Source organism: Heptranchias perlo, chromosome 6 (genome assembly GCF_035084215.1).
Source record: "Heptranchias perlo isolate sHepPer1 chromosome 6, sHepPer1.hap1, whole genome shotgun sequence".
Taxonomy (NCBI): domain Eukaryota; kingdom Metazoa; phylum Chordata; class Chondrichthyes; order Hexanchiformes; family Hexanchidae; genus Heptranchias; species Heptranchias perlo.
In genome coordinates, this window is record NC_090330.1 from 24,148,803 (window position 1) to 24,173,291 (window position 24,489).

General features: G+C 43.6%; 1 protein-coding gene across 2 annotated transcripts in view; it reads right to left on the reverse strand.

Moving 5' to 3' along the window:
• nbeaa (neurobeachin a) overlaps nt 1-24,489 on the reverse strand; it is a 637,170-nt gene that overhangs the window by 474,514 nt on the left and 138,167 nt on the right. For both annotated transcript variants that reach the window (XM_067985944.1, XM_067985943.1), the window contains exons 9-10: nt 19,847-20,044; nt 18,327-18,460 (exon numbers count right to left, since the gene is read on the reverse strand). In XM_067985944.1, coding sequence (XP_067842045.1) covers nt 18,327-18,460; nt 19,847-20,044 — 332 coding nt within the window. The remainder of the gene's footprint in view (nt 1-18,326; nt 18,461-19,846; nt 20,045-24,489) is intronic.

Below are 24,489 nucleotides of genomic sequence, written 5' to 3' on the forward strand. Positions count from 1 at the left end.
GTTGGTGGTGCAGGTGATCTCCTCTGCCACCTCGAGCCAGGCCTTCCTGGTGGCAGAGGCAGGCCGCTTACTCCCGCCCGCCGGGGTGGGGGGGAAGATCTCTGTCCTCCCCCTCCTCCTCACCCCATGTATTGATACCTGGAGTGAGGCATCATTAGACTGGGAGCAGCCTTCCCCCTGGGCTGCTCCATGCTGTATTTTTTTCTGTTTGTTGCAGCATCTGTCAGTGGAGGACTGCCCCTTTAAATAGAGCTCCTCCAGCTGACAGATCTTACTGCGCATGCGCAGCCCGCCCGACGCGCAGGTCAACAGCGGGGAACCCGGAAGACCAGGTAAGTGGATCCAATTGGGCTGCGATCGCGCGGGTGGCTGACTCATTTCGCCACGCGCCCGATAGCGCCCCCCCCCGCCGAGAACCCGCAGCCCTGCTAACATCGGGCCCCATGCGATCCCCTGGGTCTACCACAACGCTAGAGAGCATAAATTTGATATCATTCCTAACAGAAATATTGGTGAAAGCAGAATCCACAATAGTTTTAAAAGGGAAGTGGATAATATTTGAAAAATAAAAATTGCAAAGAGCATGGGAATAGGATTACATGAATAGCTCTTTCAAACAGCCAACACAGGTGCCCTCCAGTGTTGAAAAAAATCTATGATTCTATAACTTCATTCTGGGCCAAGGTCTCAATGCTCCATAAGGAGCATTGAGACCTCGGCCTAACACTTCTTCCAGGCAAAAGAACTATTGCTTTTTTGGGCCTTGGAATACAATTTGCCTTTGCTTTAATTGCCATTCCCAGAATTATGCAGATACTTTGTTGTTGCTTTTTAAAGCTTTACGGCCTAATGTTGATCAAATCGGTTTTTAATCTGAAAAGGGGAGCTTTAAACTCACTCAGCCAGTGGTATGAAGAATAAAACTCAGATCCACAATCATGTGAAGTAGCATAAATTGGGTTGGCACTCTTAGTCCAGTGCCCTTCAAATTCAAGGTATTTATTGCAGTCTGCTGCTCCAAATGCACAGCTTGGCTCATGTTACTGAGGTTGGCTCTGTCTTCACTTTGATCCATGCCAGAAATGTACATTGTGGCTTTGTCAAATTGGGTTCACCCAATCAGCCTGTACAAAGCAATCCATATCTGCATAGTTCCTTGAGCCTGAAAATTTGGCTGAGCAACCAACTACTTCCATGCCGTTTCAGATTAAACCAATTTTCAAACCTGGTTTGTAGCTGAGAAAACACTGGTGAAATCTCCAGCCAGGATGCCACAGCATCCATAGGTTATCCCAAGCCTGCACAGGAGATGGCAGGAAAAATCAACAAATTTCTAACTGAAAAGTATATTCACCAGGTCAATTGATGGTGCCTTTGCCTATACTATCAGCTGCCAAATGTTGCACTCGTAACTGGGAATCAATGAGTATTGTATTTGTTAGACAAAATAAATACTGAAATGTTTTGCTTGAGGTCTTCTATGGAGGTCCTCCTGAAAAGAGGCTTCTTCCTCTGTATTCTCAAATCAAAGAAGTGAACAAATATGGCCTTTTAGTTGCCTCAAAAGTGTGCCCACAAGTCACTTAGCCAGTGCACCGGCCCACCTTGCCTTTGGCTACATTGAAGCGCTTTACACTCATCAACACTTGTGGACGTAGCAGTGTCAATGGCCTTTGGCATGGCCCTGTTCTATCAACATGAAGCTATTGCCACTTGCCTTCTGAAAGGTGGTCCCAATGACATAGGAAAGTAACTCAAAGTTTTCCCTAATGAACAACAACAACAATTTGCATTTATAATGCGCCTTACCCGTAGTAAAATGTCTCACGGCGCTTCACAGGAGTGATTATCAAACAAAATTCAACACCAAGCCACATAAGGAGGTATTAGGACAGGTGAGTAGATTTTAAGGAGCATCTTAAGGGAGGAGAGAGAGGTAGACAGGTGGAGAGGTTAAGGGAGGGAAGTCCAGAGCTTAGGGCCTAGGCAGGCTGAAGGCACGGACGCCAATGGTGGAGTGATTAAAATCTGGGATGTGCAAGAGGCAAGAATTGGAGCAGTGCAGATATCTCAGAGGGTTGTAGGGCTGGAGGAGGTTACAGAGATAGGGAGGGGTGAGGCCATGGAGGGATTTGAAAACAAGGATGAGAATTTTAAATTCGAGGCATTACCCGACCAGAAGCCAATGTAGGTCAGTGAGCACAGGGGTGATGGGAGAACGGGTCTTGGTGCGAGTTAGGATATGGGCAGCAGAGTTTTGGATGAGCTCAAGCTTATGGAGGGTGGAAGATGGAAGGCCAGCCAGTCTAGTCAAGTCTAGAGGTAACAAAGGCATGGATGAGGGTTTCAGCAGCAGATGAGCTGAGGTGGGGCGAAGGCGGGCAATGTTACGGAGGTGGAAGTAGGCGGTCTTGGTGATGTCGGAGCAGATGTGTGACAGGAACTCATCTCAGGATCAAATAGAATGGCACGGTTGCTAACGGTTCAGCTTCAGACAGTGGCCAAGGAAAGAGATGGAGTCAATGGCTAGGGAATAGAGTTTGTGGCGGGGACCGAAGACAATGGCTTCGGTCTTCCCAATATTTAGTTGTGGAAAATTTTTGCTCATCCAGTACTAGATGTTGGACAAGCAGTGTAACAAATCAGAGACAGTGGAGGGGTCAAGGGAGGTGGTGGTGAGGTAGAGCTGGATGTCATCAACATATACATGGAACCTGACATTGTGTTTTCGGATTATATCGCCGAGGGGCAGCATGTAGATGAGAAATAGGAGAGGGCCAAGGGTAGATCCTTGGGGGACTCCAGAGGTAACGGTGCAGGAGCAGGAAGAGAAGCCACTGCAGCTAATTCTCTGGCTAAGACTGAATAGATAAGAATGGAACCAGACAAGCACAGTCCCAACCTAGATGGACGATGGTGGAGAGGCATTGGAGGAGGATGGTGTGGTCAACTGTGTCTGCAGACTGGTCAAGAAGGATGAACGTACGAACATACGAGCAGGAGTAGGCCATTCAGCCCTTCGAGCCTGCTCTGCCATTTGATAAGATCATGGCTGATCTGATTGTGACCTCAACCCTACTTTCCCGTCTACCTACTATAACCTTTGACTCCCTTGTTAATCAGGAATCTATCTAACTCAGCCTTAAAAATATTCAATGACCCTGCCTCCACCGCTCTCTGGGGAAGGGAGTTCCACAGACTCACGATCCTCAGAGAAAAAATTTCTCATCTCCGTCTTAAAAGGGAGACCCCTTATTTTTAAACTGTGGCCTCTAGTCTAGTCTCTCCCACAAGGGAAAACACCCTCTCAGCATCTATCCCTTCAAGTCCCCTCAGGATCTTATATGTTTCAATAAAATCACTGCTCATTCTTCTAAACTCCAGTGTATACAGGCCCAACTTGTCCAACCTTTCCTCATAAGATAACCCTCATCCCAGGAATCAGTCAAGTGAACCTTCTCTGAACCGCCTCTGAAGCGATTATGTCCTTTCTTAAATAAGGAGACCAAAACTGCACACAGTATTCTAGATGTGGTCTCATCAATGCCCTGTACAACTGTAGCAAAACATCCTTACTTTTAAATTCCATTCCCCTCGCAATAAATGACAACATTCCATTTGCCTTCCTAATCACTTGCGGTACCTGCATACTAACTTTTTGTGATTCATTTACTAGGACACCCAGATCCCTCTGTACCTTAGAGTTCTGCAATCTCTCTCCATTTAAATAATATACTGCTTTTCGATTCCTCCTGCCAAAGTGGACAAGTTCACATTTTCCCACATTATACTCCATCTGCCAAATTTTTGCCCACTCACTTAACCTATCTATATCCCTTTGCAGACTCCTTATGTCCTCTTCACAACTTACTTTCCTACCTACCTTTGTGTCATCAGCAAATTTAGCAACCATACATTCGGTCCCTTCATCCAAGTCATTGATATAGATTGTAAATAGTTGAGGCCCAAGCATTGATCCTTGTGGCACTCCACTCGTTACATCTTGCCAACCTGAAAATGACACACTTATGCCTACTCTCTGTTTCGTGTTAGCTAACCAATCCTTTATCCATGCTAATATGTTACCCCCTACACCATGAGCTCTTATTTTGTGTAGTATCCTTTGATGTGGCACCTTGTCAAAAGCCTTCTGGAAATCCAAGTACACCACATCCACAGGATCCCTTTATCCACGTTGCTAGTTACTTCCTCAAAGAACTCTAATAAATTAGTCAAACACGATTTTCCTTTCATAAAGCCGTGCTGACACTCCCTGATTGCATTGTGATTTTCTAAGTGCCCTGCTATAACCTCCTTAATAATAGATTCTAGCATTTTCCCTATGACAGATGTTAAGCTAACTGGCCTGTAGTTTCCTGCTTTCTGTCTCCCTCCTTTCTTGAATAGAGGAGTTACATTCGCTATTTCCAATCTGATGGGACCCTTACAGAATCTAGGAGATTTTGGAAAATTAATACCAATGCATCTACTATCTCTGCAGCCACTTCTTTTAAGACCCTAAGGTGAAGTCAGTCAGGACCTGGGGACTTGTCAGCTTTTAGTTCTAATAATTTTTTCAGAACCCTTTCCCTGGTGATTGTAAATGTTTTAAGTTCCTCCCTTTCACCTCTTGATTCACAATTATTTCTGGCATTTGTATCCTCTACAGTGAAGACGGACGCAAAATATCTGTTCAATTCATCCGCCATTTCCTTATTCTCCATTATTAATTCCCCAGACTCTCTCCCCAGAGGGCCAACATTCACTTTACTTACTCTTTTCCTTTTTAAATATCTGTAGAAACTCTTACTATCTGTATTTATATTTCTAGCTAGCTTTCTCTCGTACTCTAATTTCTCCCTCATTATTTTTTTAGTCATTCTTTGCTGTTTTTTATATTCTGTCCAATCTTCTGACCTGCCACTAATCTTCGCGGAATTGTATGTTTTTTCTTTCAATCTGATACTATCTTTAACTTCTTTAGTTAGCCATGGATGGTACGTCCTTCCCCTAGAGTCTTTCTTTCTCACTGGAATGTATCTTTGCTGAGTGTTATGAAATATCTCATTAAATGTCTGCCACTGCATCTCTACTGACCTATCCCTTAACCTAAGTTCTCAGTTCATTTTAGCCAGCTCTGTTTTGAGGGGGATGAAGTCCCTTAGAACTAATTCAAGAACAACAAATGCGTTACAGTAGAAACAATACCAATGACGACGGCTGCTATTGCGCACAATGGGTTTGATGTTTTAGACCATAAGAGCATAAGACCATAAGAGATAGGAGCAGGAGTAGGCCATTCGGCCCCTCGAGCCTGCTCCGGCATTCAATGAGATCATGGCTGATCTGATTTTTTTTTTAACCTCAACTCCACTTTCCCGCCTTTTCCCCATATCCTTTGACTCTCTTGCTGATCAAAAATTTGTCTAACTCAGCCTTGAATGTATTCAATGACTCAGCTTCCACAGCTTTTGGGGGTAAAGAATTTCAAAGATTCACGACCCTCTGGGAGAAGAAATTCCTCCTTATTTCCGTCTTAAACGGGCGACCCCTTATTCTGAGATTATGCCCCCTAGTTTTAGATTCCCCCATGAGGAGCAACATGCTCTCAGCATCTTCCCTATCGAGTCCCCTCAGAATCTTGTATGTTTCAATAAGATCTCCTCTCATTCTTCTAAACTCCAATGAGTATAGACCCAACCTGTTCAACCTTTCCTCATAAGACAACCCTTCCATACCCAGAATCAACATAGTCAACCTTCTCTGAACTGCCTCCAATGCAAGTAAGTCCTTCCTTAAATAAGGGCACCAGAACTGTACGCAGTACTCCAGGTGTGATCTCACCAGCACCCTGTACAGTTGGAGCATGACTTCCCTGCTTTTATACTCCATCCCCCTAGAAATAAAGGCCAATATTCTGTTTGCCTTCTGGATTACCTGCTTCACCTGTATGTTGACTTTTTGTGTTTCATGTACGAGGACACCCAGATCCCTCTGTACCGCAGCATTTTGTAGTATTTCTCCATTCAAATAATATTTTGCTTTTTTATTTTTCTTCCCAAAGTGGATGACTTCACATTTTCCCACATTATATTCCATCTGCCAAATTTTTGCCCATTCGCTAAACCTGTCAATATGCCTTTGCAGACACTTTGAGCTCTATTTTAGCACCCACGATCGGGTGCGTTCCTGGCGGGGGGCTCTGAAAATCGGGGATTCTCGGGGCGGGTCGGAAGCCCGGCTCCAACCCGCCCACTTCCAGGTTTCCCACAGACGCGCTGACATGCTCGCGCAGCCCCTGCATGTGGGACTCCCGCCGGCAATTAAAGCTGGCGGGGTGCCACTTAAGCTATTTATCTTGGTATTTCAGGTCGTTTACAGACCTGATTAACGAGATATTTTAGGAGGGTTGGGATTTTACAAACAACTGGGACTGTTTCCTGTACTGGGGGAAACACTCCCAGTTGAAATGGACATGTTGCAGCTATCAGCCTGTGGCAGCTGCAAAGGTCCATTTGACAGGTGGGGGGGGGGGAGGGGGACCCTCACTCATTGCAGGAGGCCACTCTGTTACTTTGGACAAAGTTTGGCCTCCACCAAAATTCACCAACTTGCACACTTACCCCGGGGTCCAGACACATGTACTTACCTTGCGGACCCCCTCAGATGTACATCTTCCGGATGGGGAGCGCCGTAGCTGCAGTCGTGACCTCCTCGGAGGGCGAACAGCATCACCAACCTCGCCGGCCACGCCGTCCACCTCTGACACGTGGAGCTCCACAACACAGCGCTGTGACACATCCACTTGCACAGCAGGAGGGAGGGCAACCGCAGAGAGAGATGCATCACAGAGGGCACTACCCTCGCCACAGGGTCCACAGACCGAGGCTCAGCTTCCTGGACCTCTCTGAGCAGCAGAGACCCATTACCAGATCCAAAATGGCCTGTTCCCTGGTTGGTTCCCTGACACATTGGTCTAAGAAACAGTCCCTAATACACTCTATAAGCTCCTCCTCCAGGCTATTTTTGCCAATTTGATTTGTCCAATCTATGTGAAAGTTAAAATCGCCCATGATTATTGCATTACCTTTTTTGCAAGCCCCTCTTATTTCCTGATTTATAATTCGATCTACAGTGTAGCTACTGTTAGGGGGCCTATATACTACTCCAATCAGTGATTTTTTTCCCTTGCTATTTCTTACCTCCATCCAAATTGATTCGACATCTTGATCTTCTGAGCCAAGATCATTTCTCACTATTATACCAATTTCATCCTTTATTAACAGAGGTACCCCACCACCTTTACCTTTTTTCCTATCCTTCCGAAATGTTAAATAACCCTAAATATTTAACTCCCAACCTTGATCACCTTGCAACCACGTTTCTGTAATGGCCACGAGATCATACCCATTTGTTTCTATTTGTGCCGTCAATTCATCTATCTTATTATGAATGCGCATTCAGATAAAGAGCCTTTAATTTTGTCTTTTTACCATTCTTTCCTAACCCGGCCCCATTTGCTAGTGCACTCTTATGTTTGTACGCTCTGTCCCTTCCTTACACACACTGTTCATCATTACCCTCATCACTTTCCTGTATTACTTCTTTGTCTTTTCTCTTTATCAATCTAAACTTTGCCCCACCTGAGCCCTCCTGGACCCCAAGAATTCAAGTATCCATACACACTTTTCATAGAATCATAGGCTGGCTGCAGCACAGAAGGAAGGCATTAGGCTCCATCATGCCTGTGCCGGCTATTTGAAGGGGAAACCAGTTAGTCCCATTCTCCCGCTCTTTCCCTGTAGCCTTGCATATTTTTTCCCTTCAAGTATTTATCCAATTCCTTTTTGAAAGCCACGATTGAATCTGCTTCCACCACCTTTTCAAGCAGTGCATCCCAGATCATAACTACTCGCTGTGTAAAAAGGTTTTTCCTCATGTCGCCTTCGGTTCTTTTGCCAATCACCTTAAATCTGTGTCCTCCGGTTCTCGGCCCTTCCGCCAAAGTAAAGAAAGCTTCTCTTTCTTTACTTTATCTAAATCCTTCATGATTATGAACACTTCTATCAAATCTCCTCTTACCCTTCTCTGCTGTAAGGAGAGCAACCCCAGCTTCTCCAGTTTATCCAAGTAACTGAAGTCCCTCATCCCTGGAACCATTCTAGTAAATCTTTTCTGCACCCTCACTAAGGTCTTCACATCCTTCCTAAAGTGCGGTGCCCAGAATTTGACACAATACTCCAGTTGTGGATGAATAAATGTTTTATAAAAGGTTCAACATAACTTCCTTGCTTTTGCACTCTATGCCTCTATTTATAAAGCCCGGGATCCCATATGCTTTTTTAACCACTTTCTCAACCTGTCCTGCCACCTTCAAAGATTTGTGCACATATACCCCCAGGTCTCTCTGTTCCTGCACTCCCTTTAGAATTGTACCATTTAGTTTACATTGCCTCTCCTCATTCTTCCTGCCAAAATGTATCACTTTGCACTTCTCTGCATTAAATTTCATCTGCCATGTGTCCCATTCCACCAACCTGTCTATGTCCTCTTGAAGTCTATTATTATCCTCCTCATTGTTTATTACACCTTCCAAGTTTTGTGTCATCTGCAAATTTTGAAATTGTGCCCTGTATACCCAAGTCCAATTCATTAATATATATATCAAAAAAAGCAATGGTCCTAGTACTGACCCCTGGGGAACACCACTGTATACCTTCCTCCAGTCCGAAAAACAACCGTTCACCACTACTCTCTGTTTCCTGTCACTTAGCCAATTTCGTATCCATGCTGCCACTGCCCCTTTTATTCCATGGGCTTCAATTTTGCTGACAAGCCTAACATGTGGCACTTTATCAAACGCTTGACACAAATAAAGTAAGTTAAGAAAAAAAGATATGCGCTCTACATAGAATCAATCAATCACATCATGCTGAGAATTTAACAGACAGATGACATTTCCAAGTAGGCTTGACTTATTCAGATTTTCACACATTCCCATTCCGCACAACTTTTGCCTTAATTGTGTATGGTTGGTCTCCTGCTTGTTTTCTTGAGGCTTAGTGATGTTCAAAATAAATACTCTGGCTTTCTTGGCTCTAAATTCCCTTCCCCCATTTCTTCATCTTTGATGCTAAAAATAAAAACTGAAAAATATCCAAACAAAATGAGTTTTGAAATTGACCATAAACTTTAAAAGGTCCATAAAGATAGTTTCTGTTTGTCTTGTCACTTAGTACTCCATTCAAATTGGTATCAAAGACCATGAAATTACAATAACCCAGAATGAAACAGTTAGTCAGGCCAAGTAAGCCAGTTGGGCACTGCTCAAAACTGAAACTGCAACAGAAATATATGACATTGCTCGCTTCATTCAAACAATGTAGGAAAAACAAGAGTCTTTAAGAAGCTGAAGAAAAACTGAAAGCTGTCAGGAACCTTCCTTTGATGTGGAAGATTACAAGATAATCTGCTGCTAATAACGGAGGAAAAAGAACTGAAATTGTGTCTCGAAATGAGGATATGGTGAAGTATAATTGGGGGAGACCACCACATGACTCTCTTAAATAAGCAACATCCTTTGATAACTTTTCTCCATGGAATGAGGAGCATTCCATTTGTATGTCTACGGTGAACAACTTATGCAAGTAGAATTTTTTACTTAAAGGATTAACTGGAAAATCGAAGTGTCACTTATTCAACATTGTTGCATACAGGCACCTGAATATAAACACATGGGGGATTATTTTAAACCCCAAGAACGGGTGGGTTGGAGGCGGGTGGGAGTTGAAAATAGTTATTTTTTGGGTCACGACCACAACCCAACTTTATTTCCAGGTTTAACGTCGGTGCGTAAAAGTATAGGCTTTCCACTGGGATTGCAAAGTCTGAACATTTTGCGGTCGCGACCCAAAAAAACTAATTTCAACTCCCACCCACCCCCAACTTGCCCGTTCTCGGGGTTTAAAATCACCCCCCCATACTCTCTATTAGGATTATCCACCAAACATTGGTGAACCACCAGTGCTCAAACAATGAGCTTCCAAATTCACCCAGGCACTCACATGGCAACAGGTGTGGTCACTACCAATCCACCTTTTGTGCACCTACCAGTAGGTGGATAAAGAGGTATCAAAAGATATAATTGTAATTGTCCACTGAAAAGTTCACAAAAGGTGTGGACTGCAGTGGCCACACGTGTACAAAACATTGGTTAGGCCACAGTTTACAGCATTGTGTGCAGTATTGAGTGCTCCTTTATAGAAAGGGCATTAATGCCATAAATAACATACAGCATAGATAATGGATAATAATAGAACCAGAATAATTCCAAAGGTGCGAACCTATAGTTATGAGGAGAGACTTGAGATATTAGGAGCATTTCCAGCAGAGCAGAGACGGCTGAGGTGGTTTAATACAGGTCTTTAAAATTATGACGGAGATTTAATAAAGTGAATAGAGAAAGACTATTTCCACTACTTGGGAAGTCAGTGACAAGGATTGGTGAATTTAAAACTATTAAGAGTGAGGAGAGGTGTTAGGAACATTTCTTTACACAAAAGGCTGTTGAAGCATGGAATGTTTGTAACAGAGTGTGGTTGAGGAAAAGACCATTGTATAAATATTTGAAGCAGGAGAATATACAAGGCTCTGGGGCAATGGGATTAGTTTTGGATTACTCTAGGAAAGAGCCAGCACAGATGCAAGGGGCTAAATGGCCTTCCTCTGTGCTGTAAACTTCTATGGTTCAATGTAGCCGCTTGGAGCAGGCTATCCTGGCCAGGGAACAGTGAGAGGAGAACTAAGGATGAATCATAGAAAGGTTACAGCACGGAAGGAGGCCATTTGGCCCATCGAGTCCGTGCTGGCTCTATGCAAAAGCTATCCAGCTAGTCCCACTCCCCTGCCCTGTCCACGTAGCCCTGCAAATTTTTTTCTTTCAAGTACTTATCCAGTTCCCTTTTGAAGACCATGATTGAATCTGCCTCCACCACCCACTCTGGAAGTGCATTCCAAATCCTAACCACTCGCTGTGTAAAAAAGTTTTTCCTCATGTCACCTTTGGTTCTTTTGCCAATCACCTTAAGTCTATGTCCTCTGGTTCTTGACCCTTCTGCCAATGGGAACAGTTTTTATCTACTCTGTCTCGACCCTTCATGATTTTGAATACCTCTATCAAATCTCCTCTCAACCTTCTCTGTCCCAAGGAGAACAACCCCAGCTTCTCCAGTTTATCTACGTAACTAAAGTCCCTCATCCCTGGAATCATTCCAGTAAATCGCTTCTGCACCCTCTCCAAGGCCTTCACATCTTTCCTAAAGTGCGGTGCCCAGAACTAGTCACCATACTCCAGCTGTGGCCGATCCAATGTTTCATAAAGGTTCATCATGACTTCCTTACTTTTGTACTTTATGCCTCTATTTATAAAGCCAAGGATCCTGTATGGTTTTATAACTGCTTTCTCAACATGCCCTGCCACGTTCAACAATTTGTGTACATATACACCCAGATCTCTCTGTTCCCGTACCCCTTTTAGAATTATGCCCTTTAGTTTCTTTGCTGCTCCTCATTCTTCCTACCGAAATGTACCACTTCGCATTTTTCTGCGTTAAATTTCATCTGCCACGTGTCCACCCATGCCACCAGCCTGTCTATGTCCTCTTGAAGTCTATCACTATCACTATCCTCCTCACCGTTCACTATACTTCCAAGTTTTTTGAGGACATAACGTACAGGGTGGATAAAGGGGAACCAGTGGACGTAGTGCATTTAGACTTCCAGAAGGCATTCGACAAGGTGCCACATAAAAGATTATTGCTCAAGATAAAGAATCACTGGATTGGGGGTAATATTCTGGCATGGGTGGAGGATTGGTTATCTAACAGGAAGCAGAGAGTTGGGATAAATGGTTCATTCTTGGACTGGCAACCAGTAGCCAGTGGTGTTCCGCAGGGGTCGGTGCTGGGTCCCCAACTCTTTACAATCTATATTAACGATTTGGAGGAGGGGACCGAGTGTAACATATCAAAGTTTGCAGATGATACAAAGATGGGAGGGAAAGTGGAGAGTGAGGAGGACATAAAAAACCTACAAGGGGATATAGACAGGCTGGGTGTGTGGGCGGAGATTTGGCAGATGCAATACAATATTGGAAAATGTGAGGTTATGCACTTTGGCAGGAAAAATCAGAGAGCAAGTTATGATCTTAATGGCAAGAAACTGGAAAGTACTGCAGTACAAAGGGATCTGGGGGTCCTAGTGCAAGAAAATCAAAAGGTTAGTTTGCAGGTGCAGCAGGTGATCAAGGCCAACGGAATGTTGGCTTTTATTGCTAGGGGGATAGAATATAAAAACAGAGAGGTATTGCTGCAGTTATATAAGGTATTGGTGAGACCGCACCTGGAATACTGCATACAGTTTTGGTGTCCATACTTAAGAAAAGACATACTTGCTCTCGAGGCAGTACAAAGAAGGTTCACTCGGTTAATCCCGGGGATGAGGGGGCGGACATATGAGGAGAGGTTGAGTAGATTGGGACTCTACTCATTGGAGTTCAGAAGAATGAGAGGCGATCTTATTGAAACATATAAGATTGTGAAGGGGCTTGATCGGGTGGATGCGGTAAGGATGTTCCCAAGGATGGGTGAAACTAGAACTAGGGGGCATAATCTTAGAATAAGGGGCTGCTCTTTCAAAACTGAGATGAGGAGAAACTTCTTCACTCAGAGGGTAGTAGGTCTGTGGAATTTGCTGCCCCAGGAAGCTGTGGAAGCTACATCATTAAATAAATTTAAAACAGAAATCGCCAGTTTCCTGGAAGTAAAGGGAATTAGGGTTTTTTTTTTATTCGTTCACGGGATGTGGGGGTCGCTGGCAAGGCCGGCATTTATTGCCCATCCCTAATTGCCCTCGAGAAGGTGGTGGTGAGCAGCCTTCTTGAACCGCTGCAGTCCGTGTGGTGACGGTTCTCCCACAGTGCTGTTAGGAAGGGAGTTCCAGGATTTTGACCCAGCGACAATGAAGGAACGGCGATATATTTCCAAGTCGGGATGGTGTGTGACTTGGAGGGGAACGTGCAGGTGGTGTTGTTCCCATGCGCCTGCTGCCCTTGTCCTTCTAGGTGGTAGAGGTCGCGGGTTTGGGAGGTGCTGTCGAAGAAGCCTTGGCGAGTTGCTGCAGTGCATCCTGTGGATGGTGCACACTGCAGCCACAGTGCACCGGTGGTGAAGGGAGTGAATGTTTAGGGTGGTGGATGGGGTGCCAATCAAGCGGGCTGCTTTATCTTGGATGGTGTCGAGCTTCTTGAGTGTTGTTGGAGCTGCACTCATCCAGGCAAGTGGAGAGTATTCCATCACACTCCTGACTTGTGCCTGGTAGATGGTGGAAAGGCTTTGGGGAGTCAGGAGGTGAGTCACTCGCTGCAGAATACCCAGCCTCTGACCTGCTTTCGTAGCCACAGTATTTATATGGCTGGTCCAGTTAAGTTTCTGGTCAATGGTGACCCCCAGGATGTTGATGGTGGGGGCTTCGGCGATGGTAATGCCGTTGAATGTCAAGGGGAGGTGGTTAGACTCTCTCTTGTTGGAGATGGTCATTGCCTGGCACTTATCTGGCGCGAATGTTACTTGCCACTTATCAGCCCAAGCCTGGATGTTGTCCAGGTCTTGCTGCATGCAGGTTCGGACTGCTTCATTATCTGAGGGGTTGCGAATGGAACTGAACACTGTGCAGTCATCAGCGAACATCCCCATTTCTGACCTTATGATGGAGGGAAGGTCATTGATGAAGCAGCTGAAGATGGTTGGGCCTGGGACACTGCCCTGAGGAACTCCTGCAGCAATGCCCTGGGGCTGAGATGATTGGCCTCCAACAACCACTACCATCTTCCTTTGTGCTAGGTATGACTCCAGCCACTGGAGAGTTTTCCCCCTGATTCCCATTGACTTCAATTTTACTAGGGCTCCTTGGTGCCACACTCGCTCAAATGCTGCCTTGATGTCAAGGGCAGTCACTCTCACCTCACGTCTGGAATTCAGCTCTTTTGTCCATGTTTGGACCAAGGCTGTAATGAGGTCTGGAGCCGAGTGGTCCTGGCGGAACCCAAACTGAGCATCGGTGAGCAGGTTATTGGTGAGTAAGTGCCGCTTGATAGCACTGTCGACAACACCTTCCATCACTTTGCTGATGATTGAGAGTAGAATGATGGGGCGGTAATTGGCCGGATTGGATTTGTCCTGCTTTTTGTGGACAGGACATACCTGGGCAATTTTCCACATTGTCGGGTGGATGCCAGTGTTGTAGCTGTACTGGAACAGCTTGGCTAGAGGCGCAGCTAGTTCTGGAGCACAACTCTTCAGCACTACAGCTGGGATGTTGTCGGGGCCCATAGCCTTTGCTGTATCCAGTACACTCAGCCGTTTCTTGATATGACGTGGAGTGAATCGAATTGGCCGAAGACTGGCTTCCGTGATGGTGGGGATATCGGGAGGAGGCTGAGATGGATCATCCACTCGGCACTTCTGGCTGAAGATGGTTGCAAACGCTTCAGCCTTGTCTTTTGCACTCACGTGCTGGACTCCGCCATCATTGAGAATGGGGATGTTTGCAGAGCCTCCTCCTCCCGTTAGTTGTTTAATTGTCCACCACCATTCACGACTGGATGTGGCAGGACTGCAGAGCTTTGATCTGATCCGTTGGTTGTGGAATCGCTTAGCTCTGTCTATAGCATGTTGCTTCCGCTGTTTAGCATCCATGTAGTCCTGAGTTGTAGCTTCACCAGGTTGGCACCTCATTTTTAGGTACGCCTGGTGCTGCTCCTGGCATGCTCTTCTACACTCCTCATTGAACCAGGGTTGATCCCCTGGCTTGTTGGTAATGGTAGAGTGAGGAATATGCCGGGCCATGAGGTTACAGATTGTGCTGGAATACAATTCTGCTGCTGCTGATGGCCCACAGCGCCTCATGGATGCCCAGTTTTGAGCTGCTAGATCTGTTCTGAATCTATCCCATTTAGCACGGTGGTAGTGCCACACAACACGTTGGATGGTGTCCTCAGTGCGAAGACGGGATTTCATCTCCACGAGGACTGTGCGGTGGTCACTCCTACCAATACTGTCATGGACAGATACATTTGCGACAGGTAGATTGGTGAGGACGAGGTCAAGTAAGTTTTTCCCTCGTGTTGGTTCGCTCACCACCTGCCGCAGGCCCAGTCTAGCAGCTATGTCCTTCAGGACTCGGCCAGCTCGGTCAGTAGTGGTGCTACCGAGCCACTCTTGGTGATGGACATTGAAGTCCCCCACCCAGAGTACATTTTGTGCCCTTGCTACCCTCAGTGCTTCCTCCAAGTGGTGTTCAACATGGAGGAGGACTGATTCATCAGCTGAGGGAGGACGGTAGGTGGTAATCAGCAGGAGGTTTCCTTGCCCATGTTTGACCTGATGCCATGAGATTTCATGGGGTCCAGAGTCAATGTTGAGGACTCCCAGGGCCACTCCCTCCTGACTGTATATCACTGTACCGCCACCTCTGGTGGGTCTGTCCTGTCGGTGGGACAGGACATACCCAGGGATGGTGATGGAAGAGTCTGGGACGTTGGCTGAAAGATATGATTCTGTGAGTATGGCTATGTCAGGCTGTTGCTTGACTGGTCTGTGGGACAGCTCTCCCAATTTTGGCACAAGTCCCCAGATGTTAGTAAGGAGGACCTTGCAGGGTCCACTGGGCTTGGTGTTTTGCCGGGGAGCGGGCAGCAAATTGGACATGAATTTAGATTTGAGGTTAGGATCAGATCAGCCATGATCTTATTGAATGGCGGAGCAGGCTCAAGGGGCCGATTGGCCTACTCCTGCTCCTATTTCTTATGTTATGTTCTTATGTTTTGTGTCATCTGCAAATTTGGAAATTGTGCCCTGTACACCCAAGTCCAAGTCATTAATATATATCAAGAAAAACAGTGGTCCTAGTACCGACCCATGGGGAACACCACTGTGTACCTCCCTCCAGTCCAAAAAAACAACCGTTCACCACTACTCTCGGTTTCCTGTTACGAAGCCAATTCTGTACCAATGCTTCTACTGCCCCTTTTATTCCATGGGCTTCAACCTTGATGACAAGCTTATTAGGCAGCACTTTATCCAATGCCTTTTAAAAGTCCATATGCACCACATCAACTGCATTGCCCTCATCTACCCTCTCTGTTACCTCATCAAAAAACTCAATCTAGTTAGTTAAACACGATTTGCCTTTAACAAATCCGTGCTGGCTTTCCCTAATTAATCTGCACTTGTCCAAGTGACTGCTAATTCTGTCCCGGATTATCGTTTCTAAAAGTTTCCCTACTACCAAGGTTAAACTGACTGGCCTGTAGTTGCTGGGTTTATCCTTACACCCTTTTTTGAACAAGGGTGTAACATTTGCAATTCTCCAGTCCTCTGGCACCACCCCTGTATCGAAGGTTGTTTGGAAGATTTTGGCTAGTACCTCTGCATTTCCCACCCTTACTTCCCTCAGCAACCTAGGATGCATCCCATCTGGACCAGGTGACTTATCTACTCTAAGTACAGCTAGCCTTTCTAGTACCTCCTCTATCAATTTTTGGCCCATCCAGTATCTCAACTACATCTTCCATTACTGAGACTCTGGCAGCATCTTCTTCCTTGGTAAAGACAGATGCAAAGTACTCATTTAGTACCTCGGCCATGCCCTCTGCCTCCACGAGCAGATCTCCTTTATGGTTCCTAATCGGCCCCACCCTTCCTCTTACTGTTTACATGCCTATAGAAGACATTTGGATTCCCTTTTACGTTGGCCGCCTGTCTATTCTCTTTGCCCCTCCCCTCTGAACTTTCTATTTTCAGCCTGGTTCTCATGTGTTATCAACCTGCCCCTTTTTTCTGCTTCATCTTACTCTATCTCTTATCATCCAGGGAGCTCTGGCTTTAGTTGCCCTACCTTTCTCCCTCGTGGGAATGTACCTAGACTTTACCCGAACCATCTCCTCTTTAAAGGCCACCCATTGTTCAATTACAGTTCTGCCTGCCAATCTTTGATTCCAATTTACTCAAGCCAAATCTGTTCTCATCCCACTGAAACTGACCCTCCTCCAATTGAGTATTTTTTACTTTTGAGTCCTTTTCCATAGCAAATTCTAAACCTTATGATACTCTATGTTGCCTAAATGTTCCCCCACTGACACTTGCTCCACTTGACCCACCCCATTCCCCAGAACCAAATCCAGCAATGCTCCTTCCTCGCTGGGCAGGAAGCGTGCTGGTCAAGAAAGTTCTCAACACACTTCAAAAATTCCTCTCCCTCTTTACCCCTTATTACTATCCCAGTCTATATTAGGATGGTTGAAATCCCCCATTATCACTAATCTATGGCTTTTGCAGCTCTCTAATTTCCCTGCAAATTTGCTCCTCTATATCCTTCCCACTATTTGGTGGCCTATAGAATAAACCCAGTAGTGTAATGGCACCTTTATTGTTTCTTAACTCTAACTAAATAGACTCTGTCCTTGATCCCTCCAGGACATCCTCTCTCTCCAGCACTGCAATATTCTCCTTAATCAATACTGCCACCACCCCCCAACCCACTTTCTTTCCTTCCCTGTCTTTCCTGAACACCTTGTATCCAGGAATATTTAGAACCCAATCCTGCCCTTTTTTGAGCCAGGTCTCTGTTATCGTCACGACATCATATTCCCATGTGGCTATTTGCACCTGAAGTTCACCAACCTTGTTTACCATGCTTCATGTGTTTACACACATGCACTGTAAACCAATCTTAGACTTTCTTGTACTCTCTCTTCGTCTGATCCACCTATTACTGCACAATTTCTTATTCCAGTGCTATCTTTCTCTCCCAATCCTTTGTGCACCTTGTTTCTCCTTTTCAATGCTACATCCTGGCGTCTATCCCCCTGCCAAATTAGTTTAAACCCTCCCCCACAGCATTAGCATGAGGAAGAAAATGAATGCAAAAATGAGGCAAAAAATACTGAGCAATTGATATGACCCACAACTAGTATAATATTCTCTATGGAGGCTTTCTGTCAAGTATAACAGATCTAATGGTAACTTAAATAACACATTTTTATAAATGTTCTGTCACTGCCCCAAAAAGCTGGGAGATCAAGAAATAAACGACAGTCCTAAAAGCCCCTATGCATTATGCTATTTGGTTCATCCATATCAAAACAATATTAATACTCCCACTTTGACATCTGATGCATGACATTTTAATTTATGTTTAAATATTGTCCCAGAATATGTAGTCCAGAACACTGAGGTTTTGTATACACAAATTTTTCTTCTAAATCTTACCAGACTGTGGTCTCCATCTGACTGTCATTTTGCTGATTACAGTCCAACTGTGCAAAAAGTGGGAATAGAACCTGAATACCACCAACAGAATGGATTGCACTGTGAATTGAGTGTGTCACGATAGCTTTTACATCCTAAAGCAAAACAGAAAACAAGAAAAAATATAATTTGTTCTGAAACAATGCATTCAACACCTCATTTCTGAGAGGATCAGATATTTGAAGATTATAGTTTACTTGGGCAATAGAGTGACACAGTCACATAAACAATATCACCACACAGTGATGGCACACAAATTTGATTGGTCATGCAATTCAACTGCCGTGAGGAAATGCTGGGCAGATTTTCCTCTCGTATGCACCTGGGGAATGCTCAGATCCCAGGCACAAAGGAAAAGAAAAGGGAGCAGAGACCTAGAATACTGAGTCTCCACCCAGTCTACGTTCCCCAAGGGGGAAGCAGCATACCTGTATGTGGTGCAGGCACAAGCATTGGGCAGCCATGCAAATGAGGTGGGAGGGCCCAAATGGGAACTTCCACCTTATTTTCCTGTAGGTATACCAAGCAGGTGCCCATTAGAAAGTGCGCCAAAAGAAGCAGGCTCTTGGCATTGCCCCCAGCCCTGCTCAGGTTGGTGGATCTGAGGGGGGCAGAGATGCCACCAGGCAGACACCCAGAAAGAAGATAAGTGGTTTCCTGCTACAAGGTCAACAAGATGTGGATTGGGATTAGAGGACCTCTGGCTGCTGTTTTTGTAGAGTCCTGGAGCAGCAGCAGCTAATTTCCATCCCCTCTTCTGGGCACAGGCCACCACTGAGTACTGAACACATGCCTGGGGAACATCAGGCCAATGTTAATGAAAATGCTAAATCCAGGCGGTTTCAGACTACGTCAGACAGAGTTTGCTTCAAATGCGATCCACTTGACTTGTTTCAAGAAGTGGGGGGTGAGGAGAGGAATATCGGGGTCCAGGCATGTCTCTCGCTCTCTTTGCAGAGCATAAAGGAAAGATGACAACTGGGTCATTCTCAAGCACTTTGCAGGTGTTCCACTTAAGAGCAATACTGGGCTGTGATCAACACACACCCTTTGAGTTCAAGAGGTTTGGGACCTCAGAGGGAAAAGATGAACGGGAGAAAGTTAGAGGGAAACATATCTTAAAATCGAAAGTTATGGCTTTAATCTGCCTTATGACAATTGGCTACCACTAAGAATTAACTGAGAACAAAATATTTTTTACAACTCAATAAATATATTTTTTAAAAATGGGCATCAGTTGTTTTAGACAACAGGACATTCCCTAATGTAACTGCATGTATATATTCTGAGAAGAAAACCTGCAACATTCCAACAAGTATTTCACACAGTAAGCAAAGTAATCTTTTTGTCACATAATTTTGAAAATGGCATCAACAAAAGGGCACCACAGTCAAGCTCTTATTTAACTGGAGTTTACTTTTAAATAATTTGGAAAGCAGAGTTCAGTGCAAATCACACCAGTATAAATTTTTAATGCTAACCTGCAGCATTAGTGCATGTGGAGAATGTACAAAAATTGAGGGGTTTTCCTTTGGTGATGACTCAAGGCAAAGCTGTGCATCAGTAGCTTTGGCATTATACGTGAAGGCAATACTACTAGCCAGCTTCCCATCATACAATACTTGCTTATGATGTTCCGCAAGGTGGATGTCACTCTCCGATTTGAACTTAAAGGTACTCTGAAAGACAATACATTAATTTAAGTTTTCCTACACATTTGAAGTATTTTACAGCATTAACAAAACAAAGTAGCAACAGTTCACACAGATGTATAAAATTTTTCACTTATCCATTAATGCTTGACTTTAAAGCCATATCATATTATAACGCACAAAAAATTGTTAAATATGTTTATTCCACAATTGAAGGACATTCCCGAACACAAACTCATTCAAACAGTCAGTTATGCAGGTATCCTTCACAAGCAGAACAATGCATTCAAAAATTATTTATGCAGTATTATTTTTATATGGATGTAAGTGTTTAAAATTGACATTATTTCCAGTAAACTGTAAAATAAACTTACCTTTTAATAGTAAAGTTTTGGTCTAGTATAGTGCTTTAGTATTTTTTGTGGGCCAACAATGAAGTAGCTATCCTGCCCAGAGTGTTCAGTGGCCATTATTACAGTAAGCATGATATCAGTTGGAAGATGGTTGTGATGAACATGCAGTGAAATGTGTGTACAACTCAATGGTTCAGAACTAGGTTCAGACTGCCAAAATTCATAGGAATAAAACAAAGCTAGCAAAGAAAAGACAATTTCATTCTCTTAGTATGGGCTAATTTGAATTTACATCCAAAAAGTGAAAGGATAACCCTCTTAACCAACTAAGCTACTCATTTCTTGACTTTCCCCCCACCCCCACAACTACAAATCCTACCAATCCTATGGCACCTCAACATGCTGTGCCACCACCATACTCCATCTGAAACGCTTCATTAGAATTACAGCCTTGCTGTCACAATCACATTTCAAAAAACAGAAACATTTACTATTACTAGCTCATCTCATGATATTCTCATGGACAAAAGTAATAAGATGTATCTCATGCTTTCTTTCCCATTTAACTATTGATTCCATTCCTCCATTTGTTCAGTTTCTCTTCCCCTCATTCTCTCTCTATGCCTCTCATATGCAATCTTTCATCAGCCCTGTATCTCTCTCTCTCTCTCACACAGATTCTTCCTCATTCTCTTCCTGCATATCTCTTTTCTTCGGTCTCCTCTCACACATGTACCTTTACTGATTTACTTAATTGTCTTTTACCTTTTTTAAAGGCGGGGGCCCCACAGCAAGATTGGGGACAGCGCTGAGATGCACTTCTACGTTCTTCCCGTCACAGTTGTGGTAGATCTGGCGCCTCGGCCCTGACCGGTACTGGCATGTCTGGAAGCCACTGCGACACGCGCAAGAGAGAAAAAGTTGTGGGCCAAAGAGTTGGGACAAGCCAGGAATGAGCAGGAGTGATGCCCGAAAGTGAGCAGAGGGGGAAGAGAGCAGGAAGGCATTATTAGATCTTTGGAAAGGAGCGCAAAGCCTGGAGCCGAGCTTGGAGCGTGAGGCAGGGCTGGGCTGGAACTGAATGGGAGGAGGCAGGGCTGGGCTGGAACTGAATGGGAGGAACCAGGGCCTATGGGCACAGCTGGAAGGAAGCAGGTCAACCAGGGCTGGAAGGGAGTAGGTTTGGGTTGCTCAGAGCTGCAGAGCAGAAAGTTGATAGAGAAGAATGGCATTATTTTGATGAATAATCATTTTAAGTAAGTTTTCTTTCGAAAAAATAAAGTCATTCAGTGCAGTGAATTTCAAGCCGTGCTGTGACCACAGATCCTCCCTAGGATCCTACATCAATCACTTTTCTGCTACTGCTTGTGTTATTCTAACAGTCAGGGCTGAGAAAAAGGGAAAGGTAAAGCATGGTTTGGTCATCAATAACTGGCTTTAAATATCTAAATTAATTAATTTTTTAATTAAATTCAAATCACACCAGTTGATTAAAAAATTGTTTATTTATTTTTTTTATGGAGATACTATGTAAAGGCAGAGACTGTAAGGAAGCTGGGACTGAGGCTGAGGCCAAGTCAGAGTCAGAACTACAGCATCATATGAACAGAATTGAACCTGCAGGATCAGAAGAGCAGAGAGCACCTACAAATATCCAAATTTGGGGCAAAACACCAAGATTTATTTATTTACACTAATATACCTCTCATTGCATTGTTCACTGTGAAAATGTGGAAAAAATTAGGACAATTTACAAAAATTGAGTTAAATGAAAATTTGACATTTATTCTTTAGTTCTTGCTGCCTTATTTCTTACCCCCGCCTCCTTTGTTTTATGTTTTTCCTTCCTTTCTTCACTCCTCTATTGAGGTTATCATCTTTTGGTCTCCGATTTTATTGTTTCTTTTTTTAACTTGTCTTGAGTGTTGTTTTTTGGTACTTCCGTTTATGTTGTTTTCTTTTATCATCTTGAGGTTGAGGTTCTAGCCCAATATAAGAATTGCTTTAAGCTCAGAATTAAAAGTAGCTGGGGCTGGGTATGAGGATGGGGGAGGGAACACAGTCAGAGTTGGCAATCAGCGGGAGAAGGGGGGCACTGGGATAAAGCACTCAAATGGCAATCTGATGAAGCGAGGTTAGCAGTGGGAACCAAGACTTTAAAGCAGAGGTGGCAGTGGAATTGGGAGCAGGCCTGAAGCAGAGCTAGGGAGGACAAGCAGTGATGTGGCTGGGTACTGATGTTGCACAGAGAGGCCAAAATATATTGGGAGGGGCAACCTAGCAGAAGAAATAAAACTTCAGAAAAGGAGAAAAACTCGGAGCCCCAAAAGAGGGAAGGTATCTGGGGCAAAACTTATAGGACAGATTTCTAGCAGGTCATGAGCAATTTTATAAAAGAAAGATTTGAATTTATATAGCACTTTATCACATCTCTGAAAAACACCTCAAAGCGCTTCACACAAATTACTTTTGAATGCAGTCACAACCAATTTGCATACAGCAAGATCCCATAAACAGCAATGAGATGTATGTTCATTTAATCTGTTCTTAGTGGTGTTGCTTGAGGAAATGGTGTTGACCAGGACACTGGGGGAACTCTCTGCTCCTCTTCAAATACTGCTATGAGATCTTAGATGTCCAGCTAAACGGGACCTCGGTTTAACATTTCATTTAACGTGCAAGGTATTTTTGTGAATTGATGAAGTCTTTATGTGTGCTAGTTATACTATCTTATTTTTAGTTATATATCCTCAACTGACTGAAGAAATAACATGAACACTTAAGGGAATTAGCAAAACTGTTTGAGCCGTGTGACTGGTTTGTTTTGTGGTAATCTTATTCTCAACTGCCAGCTCTGAAAAAAAACTGAATACTTTAGTTGGTTTGGTATGAGATGCTAGTTCCTAATTGGTATCTTCCCCTATCTCTATTTGAGTGAACCAGCATGGTTTAACTTAACAGCAAGTGGTTATTTCAATGAATCAAAAAGCATGACAAATGACTTTTCATGCTACAGGCACATTTAATGTGTGATACATGCTATGGTCAAGACTTTTACTTTGATAATTAGATAGGTGAACTATGTTAGTTTCAATGTGGGAAGTTATTCTGATGATGTTACTGCAGAATCATTTTGACATGCAGTACAACATTACAGCAAGTTAAGAGCGGAGATATATGTACAGTGTTATGTATATTATTATGACTTAAAATGGAACATTTCAAGCAACATAAAGAGAATGCTATTTGACTAATTATAGTATAACATATAGGATTGTATATTCCATTTTTGTGAATACTGACAATTAACATTTTGAAAAGGATCCAATTTATTTTCTTTTAACTGCATGCATCTTAGTTTACATCAGACCGAAAATTAAATATATCTTTTATGTCTGTGTGCATCTTTCAATTCACTAATTCTAGTCCTTACACAACAAAGTGGCTACTGTTCTTTTAAATTATAACAATATTAAGTATTCAAAATTCAAAGTACTTCTTCAGCTTTAATGTCATTTTTAGTAACATAATACTATAAGTTGTAAAATAAAACAGTTAATTGTACAATAGATACACAAATCATTTATTCCATGGAAAGCTAAATACAAAGATAAGAATGCTCATATATAATTCACTTGAGCAGTTCTGCAATCAAACTTTTGTAGTTTATGACCTGTAGAACTCCAAGACTCCAAGTCTACTGCTAGTTATTTGCTATTATACATACACACTAATATAAAGTTACTTTGACTTTTTTCAGCTTTTCTAGCGAAAAATTCATGGTGCAATGAGCACATTACAGACAACCTGACATAGGTACTCAAGTCTAATAAAGACAATGGTAGCATCAGACCTCGAAGTACATGGAATCCCACATTAGAAGTTTTCTTTCAGCAGGAAATTAGCTATACCGCATAAAATATTATCAGTATCAAAATTTCAAATTAGTAAAGTTTTCAAGGGATACAGAACTTCGGCTGAACTGTAGAAACCAAGAAAACACAGACCACATGAAGTTCTGGTCACCGAGAAACAATGGATATATTCAAGGCCTGCCAGTAGGTCTATCACGTCTTTGTGGGTAATTTCTAAATCTATCAATTTTTCTTCATCTTGCCC